At 46.0% G+C, this 15271-nt stretch overlaps 1 protein-coding gene across 1 annotated transcript in view; it reads right to left on the reverse strand.

Moving 5' to 3' along the window:
* Positions 1–15271, reverse strand: part of KIAA1549 (KIAA1549 ortholog) — a 161607-nt gene that overhangs the window by 142244 nt on the left and 4092 nt on the right. The window contains exons 2-4 of the mRNA XM_081790753.1: positions 8684–8843; positions 7496–7598; positions 6266–7108 (exon numbers count right to left, since the gene is read on the reverse strand). Coding sequence (XP_081646879.1) covers positions 6266–7108; positions 7496–7598; positions 8684–8843 — 1106 coding nt within the window. The remainder of the gene's footprint in view (positions 1–6265; positions 7109–7495; positions 7599–8683; positions 8844–15271) is intronic.

Here is a 15271-nt window from a genome sequence, read left to right on the forward strand (position 1 = left end):
GAGCTTCCCCAACTTCAAGTGTATGTACGAAATCGCCTAAGGATCTTGTGAAAATCCAGATTCTGACTCAGAAGGTTTGGGGTGGGACCTGAGATTCTTTCCGCATTTCTTTTTATTTTTTTAAGTTTATTTATTTATTTTGAGAGAGAGCGAGCATGTGAACGTATGGGAGGGGCAGAGAGAGAGAGAGAGAGGGAGTACGAGGAAGACCCAAGCAGCCTCCATCCACTCTGTCAGCACAGAGCCCTATGCGGGGCTCAAACCCACGAACCATGACAGCATGACCTGAGCTGAAATCAAGAACTGGATGCTTAACCAAGTGAGCCACCCAGGCGCCCCAAGATTCTGCATTTCTAACAAGCTACCAGATGGTGACGGTACTGGCCTGTGGGCAAGGTTAGATTTTCACTAATGAGGAGAAGCGATGCCTAAAGCTCTAAGCCACAGCACTAGCACACCTGAAGCATTATCACTGAAGATGGATAAAAGGAAGAGACAAAGAAAAAGACCATGAGAGAGCAAAGTATGTGTCCCAGGGGTGGGGATGCAGGTGGTTAGAGGATTTAAAAAAAAAATTTTTTTAATGTTTTATTTTTATTTGTGAGAAAGAAAGAGAGAGAGAGCGCGTGCGAGGGAGAGGCAGAGAGAGAGATACAGAATCCAAAGCAGGCTCCACGCTCTGAGCTGTCAGCACAGAGCCCAACGTGGGGCTTGAACCCATGAACCACGAGATCATGACCTGAGCCGAAGTCAGACACTCAACTGACTGAGCCACCCAGGCGCCCCGAGGATTTTTTTTTAAAAAAGAAGAATGGAATGAACTGCCTTGAGCAAGTCACTGGGCTAGAACGACAGGACAGGGAGAGAGTGACACAAACATTCGCCAACATTCACGACACCAAACATTCACAGGACTGTCGCTGTCTGTAACCAGCTCATTCCAAGGTATCCAACATGTGGACTTGAAATATAAGAACTAAAAGGGAATTTAGAGACAATCTCAGTGACCTCTCCTTACAATGATGAAGAAACCCAGGACGAGGTAACTTGTCCACGGTCACAAAGCAAGTTATCAGCAGAAAAGAGCACATTCCACACTCGGGTCTGCTAACTCACAGTTCAACGTGCCTTCCAACAAATCATGCTGCCGGAGCACGTGGAAGAGAAATCACGTGAGCCGCTGATGGAAGGTGGGTGGTCGCAACTTGGAAGCAAATTAGACCAGTTACGGCAGCATCTTCCTATATGAGAAAATCAACCTAATCATAATTGTAATTGCGGTAACTAGCTGCCTCTAGCACCCAGGGCACTGATAGACAACCTGTGACTCCCAGGTCCCCAGCGAATTTTAACAACTCCCTGGCTGGGTTCTGTTTTCAGGATTAAGCGAGGCATTTCCTGACAAAGAAGGTAGCAGCTGTTCCCAAGCGGCCAGGACTGAGAATTTAAAACGAAGTCCTCTATGCCCTTGGACTCCCATCCCAAAGAAAACCAAGCGAACAAGACTGAACAAAAAACAATTTCAACATCACAATTTTCAGTCAATCGTTCTAATCATGAAAAGACAATTGCAAGATATTAAGTGGTGTACCCCCCAAACGCTATTAGTTTTAAGCTTCTGGGATTACATTATCTGGATCAGTGGTTCCAAAGTTAAAGCGCCTAAAACTCAGCTATAAACTTGTTAAAAATGAAGATTCCCAGGCACCACCACCGAAGATTCTAATATAGATACGTCCAGGGTGAGCCCCAGAAATCTAAATTCTTAACAAGCAGCCCCACATCCCTTAGCGATGTTGATGCGGGAGGGCCAGGGATCACACCTGTGAAACATTTAAAGTCTTTGTAGGATACTAAATTGCTCAAAAAGTACAACAAATGCTCGCCTCAAAATGACTAATAAAATAAGTACATTAAGATAAAAATTTAACAAGCCATGAGAATAAATGCAATGAAAAAAGTTAGAAAAAGAAAATCAGATTTTGCTAATCAAAATAATCACAACTTCCACATTTCTAAATTATGAAAAATTTAAAAGAAAATGCGTTAGAAAGGGGAAAGTACAACAAATGAGAGGAAAGTGGTCCTTATCCTTCATAAAGATGTAAATATACCCAACACATAAGTGATCAAAAACACAGAAAATTCACAGAATACAAATACAAAATATACAAAAAAATACCCAACCCAGAACTAATAAAAAAATTTAAGCAAGGAATTACAAATTTATTTTACAAAAGTTTTAAAAAAATGGGAATGCAAGCTGGTGCAGCCACTCTGGAAAACAGTATGGAGGTTCCTCAAAAAACTAAAAATAGAACTACCCTACGACCCAGCAATTGCACTACTAGGCACTTATCCATGGGATACAGGTGTGCTGTTTCAGAGGGACACGTGCACCCAATGTTTATAGCAGCACTATCAACAATAGCCAAAGTATGGAAAGAGCCCAAAAGCCCATCGACGGAAGAATGAATAAAGAAGATGTGGTATATATATACAGTGGAGTATTGCTCGGCAATCAAAAAGAATGAAATCTTGCCATTTGCAACTACGTGGATGGAACCGGAGGGTATTATGCTAAGTGAAATTAGTCAGAGAAAGACAAAAATCCTATGACTTCACTCATACGAGGACTTTAAGATGAACATAAGGGAAGGGAAACAAAAATAATATAAAAACAGGGAGGGGGACAAAACAGAAGAGACTCATAAATATGGAGAACAAACTGAGGGTTGCTGGAGGGGTGGGTGGGGGGAGGGGGAGGGGCTAAATGGGTAAGGGGCATTAAGAAATCTACTCCTGAAATCATTGTTGCACTGTATGCTAACTAATTTGGATGTAAATTTTAAAAAATAAAATTTAAAAAAGTTTTAAAAATAATACCCAAAGCTGGAGATGATGAAGAGAGGCAACTGCATAAATTTTTAGGATTTCAGTGTTACAGCGTTACAGAAATAGTTGATTCATTCAACAACCACGTATGGAGCACCTAGTAGGTGCACCGAGCACCCTAAACAAAACATGCAAAGATTCAGCCTGGTAGGTCTTAGATTTAAATCACATTCTAACTCCCCTTCTAGAAATGTATGCCAAACACACACACACACACACACACACACACACACACACACACACACAAATACAGACAACAAATACAGACAAAGCCTTATCTACATATCTATTCATCATAGCATTATTTATAACAGCCAAAAAAGCTGGAAATATAAAAGAATAATTAAGGAAATTATTAGGATGGAACACCATGTTTTCAAACAATATTTAATGAATAGGAAAATGCTTAAATTAAATAATGAGCGAAAAAAGTAGTAAATGTATTTGTGCAAATATTTCATTTCACTTTTTTAAGGTGAACAGCAACAAAAAAACTATTTAGTGTTATCTATGGGTTGTGGGATTATGAGTATCTGTTTTCTGTACCTTCTAGTAATTTCCAAATTCTCAGCAAAATTATCACATTCACAGTAACTATTATTTTAAGGACTTATCCCCGAATAAGATGAGGAAATGGAGCACAATTCTTTCTTTTTATACTGTGGACGTGGGATTGCCTAAAAAATACATTCAAAAGCAAGTCCAAAGTACTACAAGTTGTTTCCACAACAGTGAACAGTCAAGACCAAACTTATAAATGTTTAAACAAACAAAAAAAACGGCACACTCAAAATGCTGAATGAAACCGAAGTAGGCAAGAAATCAATAAAACACAGGAATTTAAATATAGACTGAAAGGTGGACTCCATTTAACAGAGGTTAATGAGAAGACTGCCGAAGGAGATGGTTTTCAGCCGGCCACACGAGCGAGACTGCTGCCTAACCCAGGAAATCCCATACAGGATTAAGACGTGCCACTTTCTGAACAACGCTCTTTAGAAAGAGAACCACCACAGCAGGGTTCAGCAAAGCCTCCCCCCATCCCCACTCTGATAATGAAAAGACAACACTCAGGACGAGGAGCCAGAGGGTCCTAGTGGCACAGAGGAGACGTGGGCCAAACAAGTGAAACGCAACCTCTTCCCAGGATTCAACCAGCACTCGCCATGCCCAGGCCTCCACCGCTGTGGCTTCTCACAGCCTTCAACAAGGGGGTCAGGGGCCACCTTTAAGATAGGTCTTCTCTAAGGATGGCCCACGCCTTCCTGCCCGCCAACAAGTCCACGCAGGGATCTGCACTCGCTTTGGGTTTCCAACTGGATCCTTGAGGACAGACGCCATGTCCTCCACTTCTAGCATTGAGATTCTATCACCTGGCCTAGAAGCAGCCATGCAAACCCGAGGAGCCCGGTACACAAATCAGCGAAAGGATGAAGTCTCCACTTCAGTGAAGTCGGCTCCAGCACCGAAATATAATGAATTTCACATCTCCAACTTGAACGTTTGCATTGGGGGTTGATGGGAAACAGGAATGACTTCTAAAGACAAGTTACAGAGGGACAATGCAAACAGCTAGATACTTTAAACTTAGCAAAAGAATTACTTCTACTCTCCACCCCATCTACAAGTACATCCCGATGGCCACGCTCACACAGGGAAGCTGTGCAGAAGTTAAATGCAGAGAGTGTGGAATCAAACAAACCTAAACTCCCGAAGTCTTAGCTTCCTCATCTGTAAAATGGGTATAATCGTGCCGAACTCAAGACATGATTGGATCATGTCTACAAAATGCAGCATCTGGCACAGAGGACGCACTGCGTAAATGGAAACGATTAGTGTGCCAGGTATCAGATGGGCTTTCTTTGCCAACTAAAGCCAAGGGCACTCTTCATGATTATCTCTTCTCACAGAAAGCCCGGAGTCTCCTCTCCTCTGAATAGGCAGAAGGCACTAATGAGAACTGACAGGCTAGGGTAGGCAAATTGCTTGCACTCTCTGTATACTGCCTTCAAGAGACCCGTTCTGTCGCCCATGCTCTGGTGTGGCTCCCTGAAGCAGGGTTACCCCCCCCCCCCCCAGCTGTGGGAAATCTTTGTGGAGGCCTCAGGTGTCTATAAGCCTAGAGGTCATGGGGCAGTAGGGGAGAAATGGAAAAGTAATGAGTTTGCACTAACTAGCCAGTGACCTTGACCAAGCCAATTCTCTGTATCAGTCTCCTCTGTAGTAAGGGGAGTGGTTCCATTCTATGATCCCTGAAGTCCCCGCCTGTGTTTCTATTGCACCATCCCTTATGTGGCACTGGTTATAATTCCGACAGTGATGTCCAAGGGACACCTTCAAATGTGTTCCATTTCCTTCCAAAGCCATTTGGCAGTCCTTTGGCCCTGCTCCCATGAGAAGGAAGGATTCGGAGGAGATTCCGTGGCTCTGCTTGTGCTCACCGTGCAGAAGCCCTCCACCCAGAGCTGCTCATTCCACCTTTTCTTTTCTGCCCCCAAAGTGGTCGAGTGTGTGTGCCAGGCCAATCACCAGCTTGGAGCGTGTCAGCTCAGAGATGGTTTCCAGACCATCCTGTGTGTGTGCTCGGGGTGGACAAATAAACATTTCAGACAAGCAATATGAATTAAATCATTTCAACAACAAAACCCACCCACATGCTCCTTCATAAATGACGCCTTTTAATACCATGCTGCCGAAGAGTCAGTAAACTGCATCTATTATAAAACAACCCTTACTCCTTTCATGCCCTGACATTTAAGAATCACAATATTTTCACACTCTATTGTACTGATGCATTTGCAGAAGTAAGAGCAATAGCTATTTCCCTGGAAAGATCCATGGCCAGGGCGCTTTCCAAGAGATTTTCTTTGAATGTTCTTTGTGTCCTGGTGCACTGGGGGACACCGCCAGCCTGCCTGCATCTGGGGGACGCCGGGCTACTCGGACTAAGGCAATGCCGTCTCAAAGCACACACCCCGAATGGGCCCCTTCGCCCCTACAATAAAGTATTCCCAAACATTTGATATACCACACTGATAGAAACATGCACAAATACAATTTCAGTGCCTGCATTTTGCAGAGAAAATAAAGGCACATTTGGAGAAGCCACAGACCCGCCTCCGGCTTCGTGGATACCAGGAGAGCTTTGCAGACCTTTGGCAAGACTGGCCAGAATCCGTTCGCTTTTTTCCTTTTATTTTCGCCGTGCCTTTTATTTGCTGGGCCCAAGAAGAATGGAAAAAGCATCTCAAGAAAGGAGGGCTAGGGAGCGGTGGAGAATAAAAGAGGGTGGGCGGGGAAAGCACGATTTTGAAAATAACAGCAATAAAAAAAGGCAGGGTCGCGGCCCGAGGGTCTCGGCGGTGCTTACCTGGGGCGCAGGAGACCGGCCGGGCCAGCAGCAGCAGCCAGAGGCCGGGGAGCAGCAGCCCCGGGCGGCGGCGGAGGCGGCGGGCGCGGCGGGCGGAAGGCCCGCGGCCGCTCGGCCCCGGGACCAGCGCGACCCCGGCGCGGGTCTTCCCCTCCATGGCCGCGCCTCGGCGTCGGCGCCGCGCCCCCGGCAGTCCCGGCCGGCGCCCCGGCCCGGCCTCGCGGCTCGGCGCTCTCGGGCCCGGGAGGGGCGGCCGCTGCGGCTGCGGCTGGGACGGGGCGCCGCGCACCGGCGCGGAGGGAGGCCGGCGAGGCGGGGGCGGGCCGGGGGCCGGAACCGCGGACAGGGGCCGCCAGCCGCACGCCGGCCTCGCCGCTCCGCCCCCTTCGGAGCCTCCGAGCCGCTGCTCGGCAACGCGCGGGCCCGGGCGCGGGGAGGCGAGCACCACCTCCCGGCCGGCCGGGCGCCTGCCTGCGGGGCGGCCGGGCGGCGGGCGCGGGGCTGGGGCGCGCCGGGGCCGCGCCGCGCGGGGCCGGTGCCGGGTCTCCCCCAGGACCCGCCTCCCGGGAGGAGGCGCGGGGGGAGCGCGGGAGGCCTGGGCCCGGCCGCCCCGCCCCGAACACCGGGGCCCGCGGCCCGGGTGGCCCCGCGCGTTCCGCCCCCGGGGGCGCCGGGAGGGAGGGAGGCAGGCCGGCGAGGAGGGGTCAGGGCCGGAAAACCTGGCAAGCCCGGAGGGCGGCGGGCCTCTCGCTCCTCCTCTGGCGCCTGGCTTCGCTCTGCTCCGTCCAGTGCGGGGCAGCAGGTGTGAGTGGGACGCCGGCGTTCGTAGGACAGCCTTCGGGGCTGCAGAGGGGACAAAGCGGAGGGAAGGTCGGGCTCCCTTCGCAAGAGCCCCACGTGCAGTATTGGAGGTGAGAAGAGCGCACGCACAGCTCTGCCCGTCCTTTCTCCCTCTAGAGGTTCTGCCTCCGGTCTGGGTCGTTAAGGAGCCACCGGACGCTCTGGGCCCGGGAGGCTCGCCAACCCCGCGCGTAGTAGGTCTTCGGAAGGCGCCTGCTGAACCGAATTGCCGCGGAGCTGGAGAGAACCGCGCACGTCCAGGCCCTCTTAGGGAAAGCAGCCCTCTTAGGCAATGGAGAGATGTCAGGGGATGAACGTCGGGAGAGTCAGAGTTTGACGATGGAGGGAACGCAAGGAAAGCGAGGAAGGGAGTTAACGTTTGTCGAGTACCTGCTACGTGCCGGGCATCTAACTGAACACACCTGGTGGTGTAGAGGTCTTGGAACGTGGAATTGGCAGTTTGGGTTCGTTGCGTCCTGTTAGGATGCTTGCACTAGGCAGGGGATGAAAGGTGTAAGCTGGGGGCACTATCTAATTGCCCGGGAAACTATGATGGTTAAGTGGAAAATGTGAATCATCTCCATTGACAAAAGGGTCCGGCTTGCTCTCCAGTCGGGTTCCCAGCTCCAACCCTGCTGGGCAATGTGCTCCCTGGTGAGATTACTGGAGAATCAGTAATAGCCCTTCCTCTGAATGAGTCTGAGGCACCCTTCTAGTACCTTCCGTGTTAGTTTCAAGGAAGATAACTGAGAATAAAGGTTAAAGACAGCTTTTGTTGACGTTCCTAATTTGTTTTCTACTTTACCATGCCTCCCCATCACAAACGGTCCCATGTTCTCCTCTGATTCCCCACCGGCTCCATACCTTACCATCAGCCCATAATCTCCAGGAGTACCTCTGTGGAAACATTGCCAGGGCACCTAGGCGGCTCAGTCGGTTAAGAATCCCACTTCGGCTCAGGTCATGATCTCACATTTCGTGGGTGAACTCATGTCGGGCTCTGTGCTGACAGCTCAGAGCCTGGAGCCTGCTTCGGATTCTGTGTCTCCCTCTCTCTCTGCCCCTCCCCTGCTTGCACTCTCTCTCTCTTTCAAAAATAAATAAACATTTTTAAAGAAGAAGAAGGAGAAGAAGAAACATTGCCTGTTCAGGCAAGTCTGACGCCTGGATACGATGGCCCTAGATCTGTGACCTCTTATTCATGCCTGTCTTCATCCATTGAACTCATTGTATAAAGTGTCATTTGACTACAAACCACTGACTTGAGAGGATTTTTTTTTTTTTTTAGAGAGAGAGAGAATCTTTTTTTAAATATATCATTTAATGCTTATGTATTTATTTTGAGAGAGAGAGAACAAGTCGGGGAGAGGGACAGAAGAAGAAGGGGAGAATCCGAAGCAGGTTCCACGCTGTCAGTGCAGAGCCCAACGCAGGGCTCGATCCCACAACTCTGGGATCCTGACCTGAGCCGAAATCAAGAGTCAGACACTTAACCAACTGAGCCAACTAGGTGCCCCCTGAGATGATTAAATTGTCTTGTCCTGTCGTATTATCTTCTGTTATGAATGTATGCTTTGCCTCTGGAACCAAATTAATATGAAGTTCGAAGATGGTGTCATCCTGCTTAAGAATTCCCAGAGCACCAGTAAACCCCCGTTTTACTTGAGCCAGAATATCCACCCGTCCAGCGAAGAGTTCAACCTTTCGGACTTGGCCCCAACCTCCGGTCAGCTCCCACCTACATTAGAACCAGGGTGTCAGGGAAAGTAGGCTCCCTCTCCATTCTCAGCCAATTCAAAGAAAATAAAATATTTGCCAAGCCATTAAAAAGGGATTGACATCAGTGGGAAATAAAAACTGCAAATCTGAGATAACAGAAATGGCTCAATGTCACCAAGTCCCTATAGAAAGTCTCCTAGTTTCCACGCTCTGAAGGCGTAATACTGAATGTTACCCTGTTAGGATTTAGAGCATTCTGCCTGAGTGTCTAAGAAAATATCTCCTGGGCTCTAACCATCCAGCTAGCAGATTGGGCGACTTGGAAGTCCAAAACAGACTGGTACACAGTAGAAGCACATACATGCCCCTACACGTGTAAACACACACAGCCATACACACTTGTGTCTGAGAAGAGAAGACCTTAAGGCCTTAGGGCATTCATACCAAATTATGCAAAAAATAAATCCAGCAAACACTTCTGAGCACCTACTATGAACTACTAGTGCTGTAGGGAGATATAAAAGATAAAAACAGGGGCGCCTGGGTGGCTCAGTCGGTTAAGCATCCGACTTCAGCTCAGGTCACGATCTCGCAGTCCGTGAGTTCGAGCCCCGCGTCGGGCTCTGGGCTGATGGCTCGGAGCCTGGAGCCTGCTTCCGGTTCTGTGTCTCCCTCTCTCTCCTCCCCTCCCCCGTTCATGCTCTGTCACTCTCTGTCTCAAAAATAAATAAACGTTAAAAAATAAATAAATAAAAATAAAAATAAAAGATAAAAACAGGGGCACCTGGGTGGCTCAGTGGGTTACGTGAGTTCAGCTCAGGTCATGACCTCATGGTTCATGGGTTCAATCCACACGTCAGGCTCTGTGCTGATGGCTCAGAGCCTGGAGTCAGCTTCAGGTTCTGTGTATTCCTGTCTCTCTCTCTGCCCCTTACCCGCTTGTGTGCTTGCTCTCTCTCTCTCTCTCTCTCAAAAATAAATAAACATTTTTTAAATAAATGATAAAAATAGTGATTTTAGAGATTGTCTCCTACAATTCTCATTGTATAGATAAAGAAACAAACCAGGGAGATGAGTTTACTGACCTAGGGCTGAGCCCAAACTGGAATTCTCATCTCCTGTTTTCCAGTAAAATATAATCTCTAGGGGAGGAGGGAAAATTAGCCTGGGTTCTCAAAAGGTTTGCTGTCTGGTTTGGGGAGGATGAGAGTTAGGATCAGTACCACCCTTAGACCTAAGCACAATGGGCCTCAGTTTTCAGAAAGCCCACTCTGGGCCTCCTCCAACTGCACCTCTCCCCCATAGGACAAGAAGTCGGAGAAGCCAAAGGAATACCTGACAAGGAGCCCACTTTCCCCCATGCTTGGGTACCTAGGACCCCAGAATTCCCTTCCTACTTGGCCCCATGCTCACTTCCAAGGCCCGTATGGCCTCTTATTCTCAAAGGGTGGGCCAAGGTATGTCTAGTCCCAAGGAGCAGCCAGGGGTAGGGTAGGGTTCAGGCAGCAGGTAGGGTGAGATGAACATGTGAAACCTAAGGGAATGAAGCCAAGAACCAGGAATGGGAAGAGAGGGTGGAACAAGTTCCATATTTGTATGGCAACTTGGCTGCCATATTCCTGCTCAGGATCTCCAGGAGTCTGGGAATTCTCCCTTTGAATCTAGCCTACAAGGTCATCATGAAGATATGTTCATCAAGGGAGGAGGGTAGTAATATTTAATAGGTTGCTTGCTTGGCATATAACTTACTGGTATTTCAATGAATGCTACGTAAGCCTCCAGTTGTATTTTGAAACTGTGCCCCTTAATTCTTAGGAGTAGGATAGAAATGAGGACAGACTGACTACCCAAAATGTTGGAAATGACTGGAAGGCAGTAGGGGATAGCACTGAAAGTCCTGGACTGGGAATCAGAACAGCTGAGTTCTAAGCTCTGCTCTGTCACATTAAAGTTTCTTATCTCAGGGAAAAGCTACTCTCAAACCTCAACCTTTCTTATATGATGCCTGGCTTGATTATGCCTACCTTGCCTAATAATATATAAGTGTATCAAACCATCACATTGTATCCCTTAAACTTGTACAATGTTTTGTGTCAACGATACCCCCAAAATCTGGAAGGAAACGGGAATAAGAACCATTGAGTTAGAGGTTTGAACCAATCTCTCTGCTAAAAATGAGAAGACAGGAATAGAGAAGAGAGAAAGGAGCTGGGGTAGAGCAAGGACGCAAATACCTGGCTAAAGGGTCTGGACATAATTTTGTAGGCCATGGGGTATCGTTAATAATTTTCGTGAGATATTATTAGAACTAGGCACAAGAAGGATCACTCTATTAACAATATATAAGATGATTTGGAGAGAGGAGAGAGTGGAGAGACCAATTAGGACAAGGTCTTAACTGTGCATGCCTGAAGTTTCAGGATCATAACATTTTTCACCATCAAATGGACAGAACTTTTAAAAAATTGATTACATCCATTTGTGCCATAGCGTGGGGGAAATAGGCATTCTCAAATTCTACTGGTGGGGGTATAAATTGGTAGAGCCATTTTGGAGGACAATTTGGCCTTATCTATCAAAATTTAAAATCAGCTCACCATCTGGTGTAGAAAATTCTATATATAATACACTTTTGCTTATCCCTTTTTTTCTTTTTCTTTCTTTCTTTCTTTCTTTCTTTCTTTCTTTCCTTCTTCCTTCCTTCCTTCCTTCCTTTCTTTCTTATCTTCTTTCTTTCTTTCTTTCTTTTTCCTTTTATTTTCCTTCAGTTTTTGATGTTGTTGTTATCGTTTTTTAGTTAGGCTTAATTCAGATAGGTAAATTCAGTAATTTAATCAGGTAAAATTCACCTTTTTTAAAGTTTACATTTTAATTAGTTTTGGAAAATTTGTGAACTCCTATAGCCACCACCATGTTCAAGACATAGAACATTTCTGTTACCCTAAAATTTTCCCTTATGCCTGCTTGCAGTTTACCCCAACTCTATCCCAATCCCTGAAAACCATTGATCTAATTTCTGCTTCTAGAGCTTTGCCTTTCCCAGAATTTCATATACAAGAAATGATACAGTAGACTTGGTGTCTGGTTTCTTTTACTTATCATAACGTCTCTGAGATTCATCTACCTTGTTACATGTATTGGTTCCTTTCTATTGCTAATGAGTATTCCATAATGGTTGTACCACAATTTGTTTATCCATTCACCATTTGATGGACATTTTGGTTGTTTTTAGTTTATCGTTTCAGGGGGTTGTTTTGCTTGGAGTTTTTTTTTTTTTTTTTGGTTTGTTTTTGTTTTTAAACTGTTTTCTTAATGTTTATTTATTTTTGAGAGAGAGACAGACAGAGCGTGAGCAGGGGAGGGGCAGAGAGAGAGGGAGACACAGAATCTGAAGCAGGCTCCAGGCTCTGAGCTGTCAGCACAGAGCCTAACATGGGGCTTGAACTCATGAACTGCGAGATCATGACTGGAGCCCAAGTCGGTTGCTTAACCAACTGAGCCACCCAGGCAGCCCCTGCTTTTTTGTTTTTTGTTTGTTTTTGGGTGCTTGTTTGTTTGTTTGTTTGTTTGTTTTTGGCTAGTATGAATTCAGCTGCTATCAGTGTTAATTTCCAGGTCTTCATGTGAACATATGTTTTCATTTGTCTTGGGCACATATCTAGGAATTGAACTCCTAGGTTATGTAATAATTGTATATGTAACTTTAGAAGAAACTGCCCAATTGTCTTCCAGAGTGGGTATAGTTTACATTCTCACCAGCAATGTATGAGAGTTCCAGTCGTTGCAGATCCTTGTCAGCACTTGGCTTTGGTCAGTCCGTTTAATGTGGTAGCGTATGGAGTGATATCTCCTTGTGGTCGTAATTGGCATTTTCCTAATGACTAACAACCCTGAGCACCTTTTCATGTGCTTATTTGCCATTGATATTTCTTTTTTGGTGAAGAAACTCTTCAAATCTGTCACTCATTTTTTTAAAAAATTTTTTAATGTCTATTAATTTATTTTAAGAGGGGAGGGAAGGGCAGACTCGGTCCCATGAACCAAGAGATCATGACATAAGCTGAAATCAAAAGTCAGATGCTCAGCCAACTGAGCCATCCAGGTGCCCCAAATCTTTTACTCATTTTATAATTGGAACATTTGTCTTATCACCAAGTTGTAAGTACCGTTATAAATCCTGCATACAAATCCTTTTGTGGATTAGTATTTTGAAAATATTTCCTCCTAGTCCATAACCTATCTTTTAATTCTCTTAACAGTATCTGTCAAAAAGCAGAAGTTTTTAAATTTGATGAAGTCCAATTTTTATTTACTCCTTTTTTTGTGTCCTATGTAAGAAATCTTCACGTAGGGGTGCCTGGGTGGCTCATTTGGTTAAGCACCTGACTCTTGGTTTGGGCTCAGGCCATTATCTCACAGTTTCATGGTTCAAACCCCACATCGGGCTCTGTGCTGACAGTGTGGAGCCTGCTTGGGATTCTCTCTCTCTCTGTCTCTCTGCCCCTCCCCTGCTCTCTCTCTCTCTCAAAATTAAAAGAAAAAAACTTTGTGGGTTTGAATGGCAATTAGAAAACGGATGAGACATATTCTGGATGCTAAATCCACTGATGAAATATAAAGAAAGAAAAGAATAAAAGACGGACGATTCAGAGACTCTAAGGCTACATACGTAAGGAGAGATGAAGGGAAGTCAGTTGGACAGGCTGGATTAGGGGGAAAGATCATGGGGGGCTGAGCGGTTGGCTGTGGAGGCCGGCCAGCACCCAGGGAGCAACGTTAACACAAGCAGTGGGCAGTGAGGGTGAGCTGAGGCTTGGGAGATAAGGCAGGTAGGGCTCAAAATACAGATACGGAAATCATTTGCACAGAGCTGTTAGCTACAGATGTGCGAGTGAATGGCTGTGTCTGGGAAGACAGGCGAGAAGAAAAGAAGAGGGCCGAGGACAGGCCCCCAAGAGAGAGCTTCATTATGGAAAAGCTGAAAAGGAATGAAAAAAGTAAGAGAAAGACTCTGAGGGAAAGGCCTGGGGGAAAGTTTCAGAAGGGAATGGTCCGTGTCAGAAACAACAAGGACTGAGAAAAATCTCTTTGGACCTGATGATGTGGTCATGAAAAAGAGACATGCCATTGAAATGGTGGGGGAGAGGGGCAAACAACTAGGGTAAAAGAATGAGCTGCTTGGGAAATAATGGCGGCCACAGAGAAGGGTACACAGCAGAGCTGAGACCTATTTTAGGACAGATAAGACTGAGCATCCCTGGAGACAGGAGGGAAGGTGTCTGAAGACAGTGAGGGAATAAAGAAGTGCAAGGGAGGGATCACCGAGTATAGTCTCAGAGCTTAGAGGAGATGGAACCAAGAGGAACACGCACTTGTTTTGAAAAGGCAGATCCAGTGCCCCATGTATCAGCAGAAGGGCTTAATGAAATCATATTACAGTAAGGAGGGAATGCATGCTCCTCTCTCAATAAATGTAGAAAAACATACAGCATGTTGGGGTTATAACGTTAAATGGGGGAATAAAACCTAAATATAAAATGGTTTATGGGCTAATATAAAACAATATATATGACTGGAAAGGAATTGTGCAATACTTAAGATTGCTGTAGTAAGATGAGGGATTATGAGCGTTTTACCCTTCGATGTTGTTGTTCCATTTGTCTTGTCGATAAAACTGTTTGGAATGTCTTCCTCCAAGAGAAGATGATCATGGGCCAAGATGGAGGCTTTACGTGGTCTCTAAAGTGTTTCTCACTCTTCAACACCACAAGTCTCAATTTTGGGTGACAGAATTTGAACTTTAAATGTGAAAATCCAGGGGCACCTGGGTGGCTCAGTCGGTTGAGCATCCGACATTCGCTCAGGTCATGATCTTACAGCTCGTGGGTTCGAGCCCCACGTCAGGCTCCGTGCTGACAGCTCAGAGCCTGGAGCCTGCTTCGGATTCTGTGTCTCCCTCTCTCTCTGCCCCTCCTCTTCTTGTGCTCTCTCTCTCTCTCAAAAATGAATAAATATTTTTTAAAAAAGTTTTTTAATAAATAAGTAAATAAATGTGAAAATCCAAAAAAAAGGAAAAGATCAGCATGAGCTACAGTAGGTAGGAAAGGGGTCACAGACGTCATGGGGCTTAAGTTGGGTCTTGAGCGATGGGAACAATGGATAACATTTGTTAAAAAAAAAAAAAAAAAAGAGATGGGGCACCTGGGTGGCTCAGTCAGTTAAGCATCCGACTTTTGGTTTTGGCTCAGGTCATGATCTCAGGGTTCATAGGATTGAGCCCTAAGATGGGCTCCACATTGACAGCATGGAGCCTGCTTAGGATTCTCTCTCTTCCTCTCTCTCTGCCCTCTCCCCACTCCCACGTGTTCTCTCTCTCAAAATAAATAAATCAATTTTAAAAAGGGAGAGAGCAGGAGAGAGGGGATTACAGAGGAGAGAAAAGTAGAA

This window comes from Panthera onca, chromosome A2 (genome assembly GCF_046562875.1).
Source record: "Panthera onca isolate mPanOnc1 chromosome A2, mPanOnc1 haplotype 2, whole genome shotgun sequence".
In the NCBI taxonomy this organism is placed as follows: Eukaryota; Metazoa; Chordata; class Mammalia; order Carnivora; family Felidae; genus Panthera; species Panthera onca.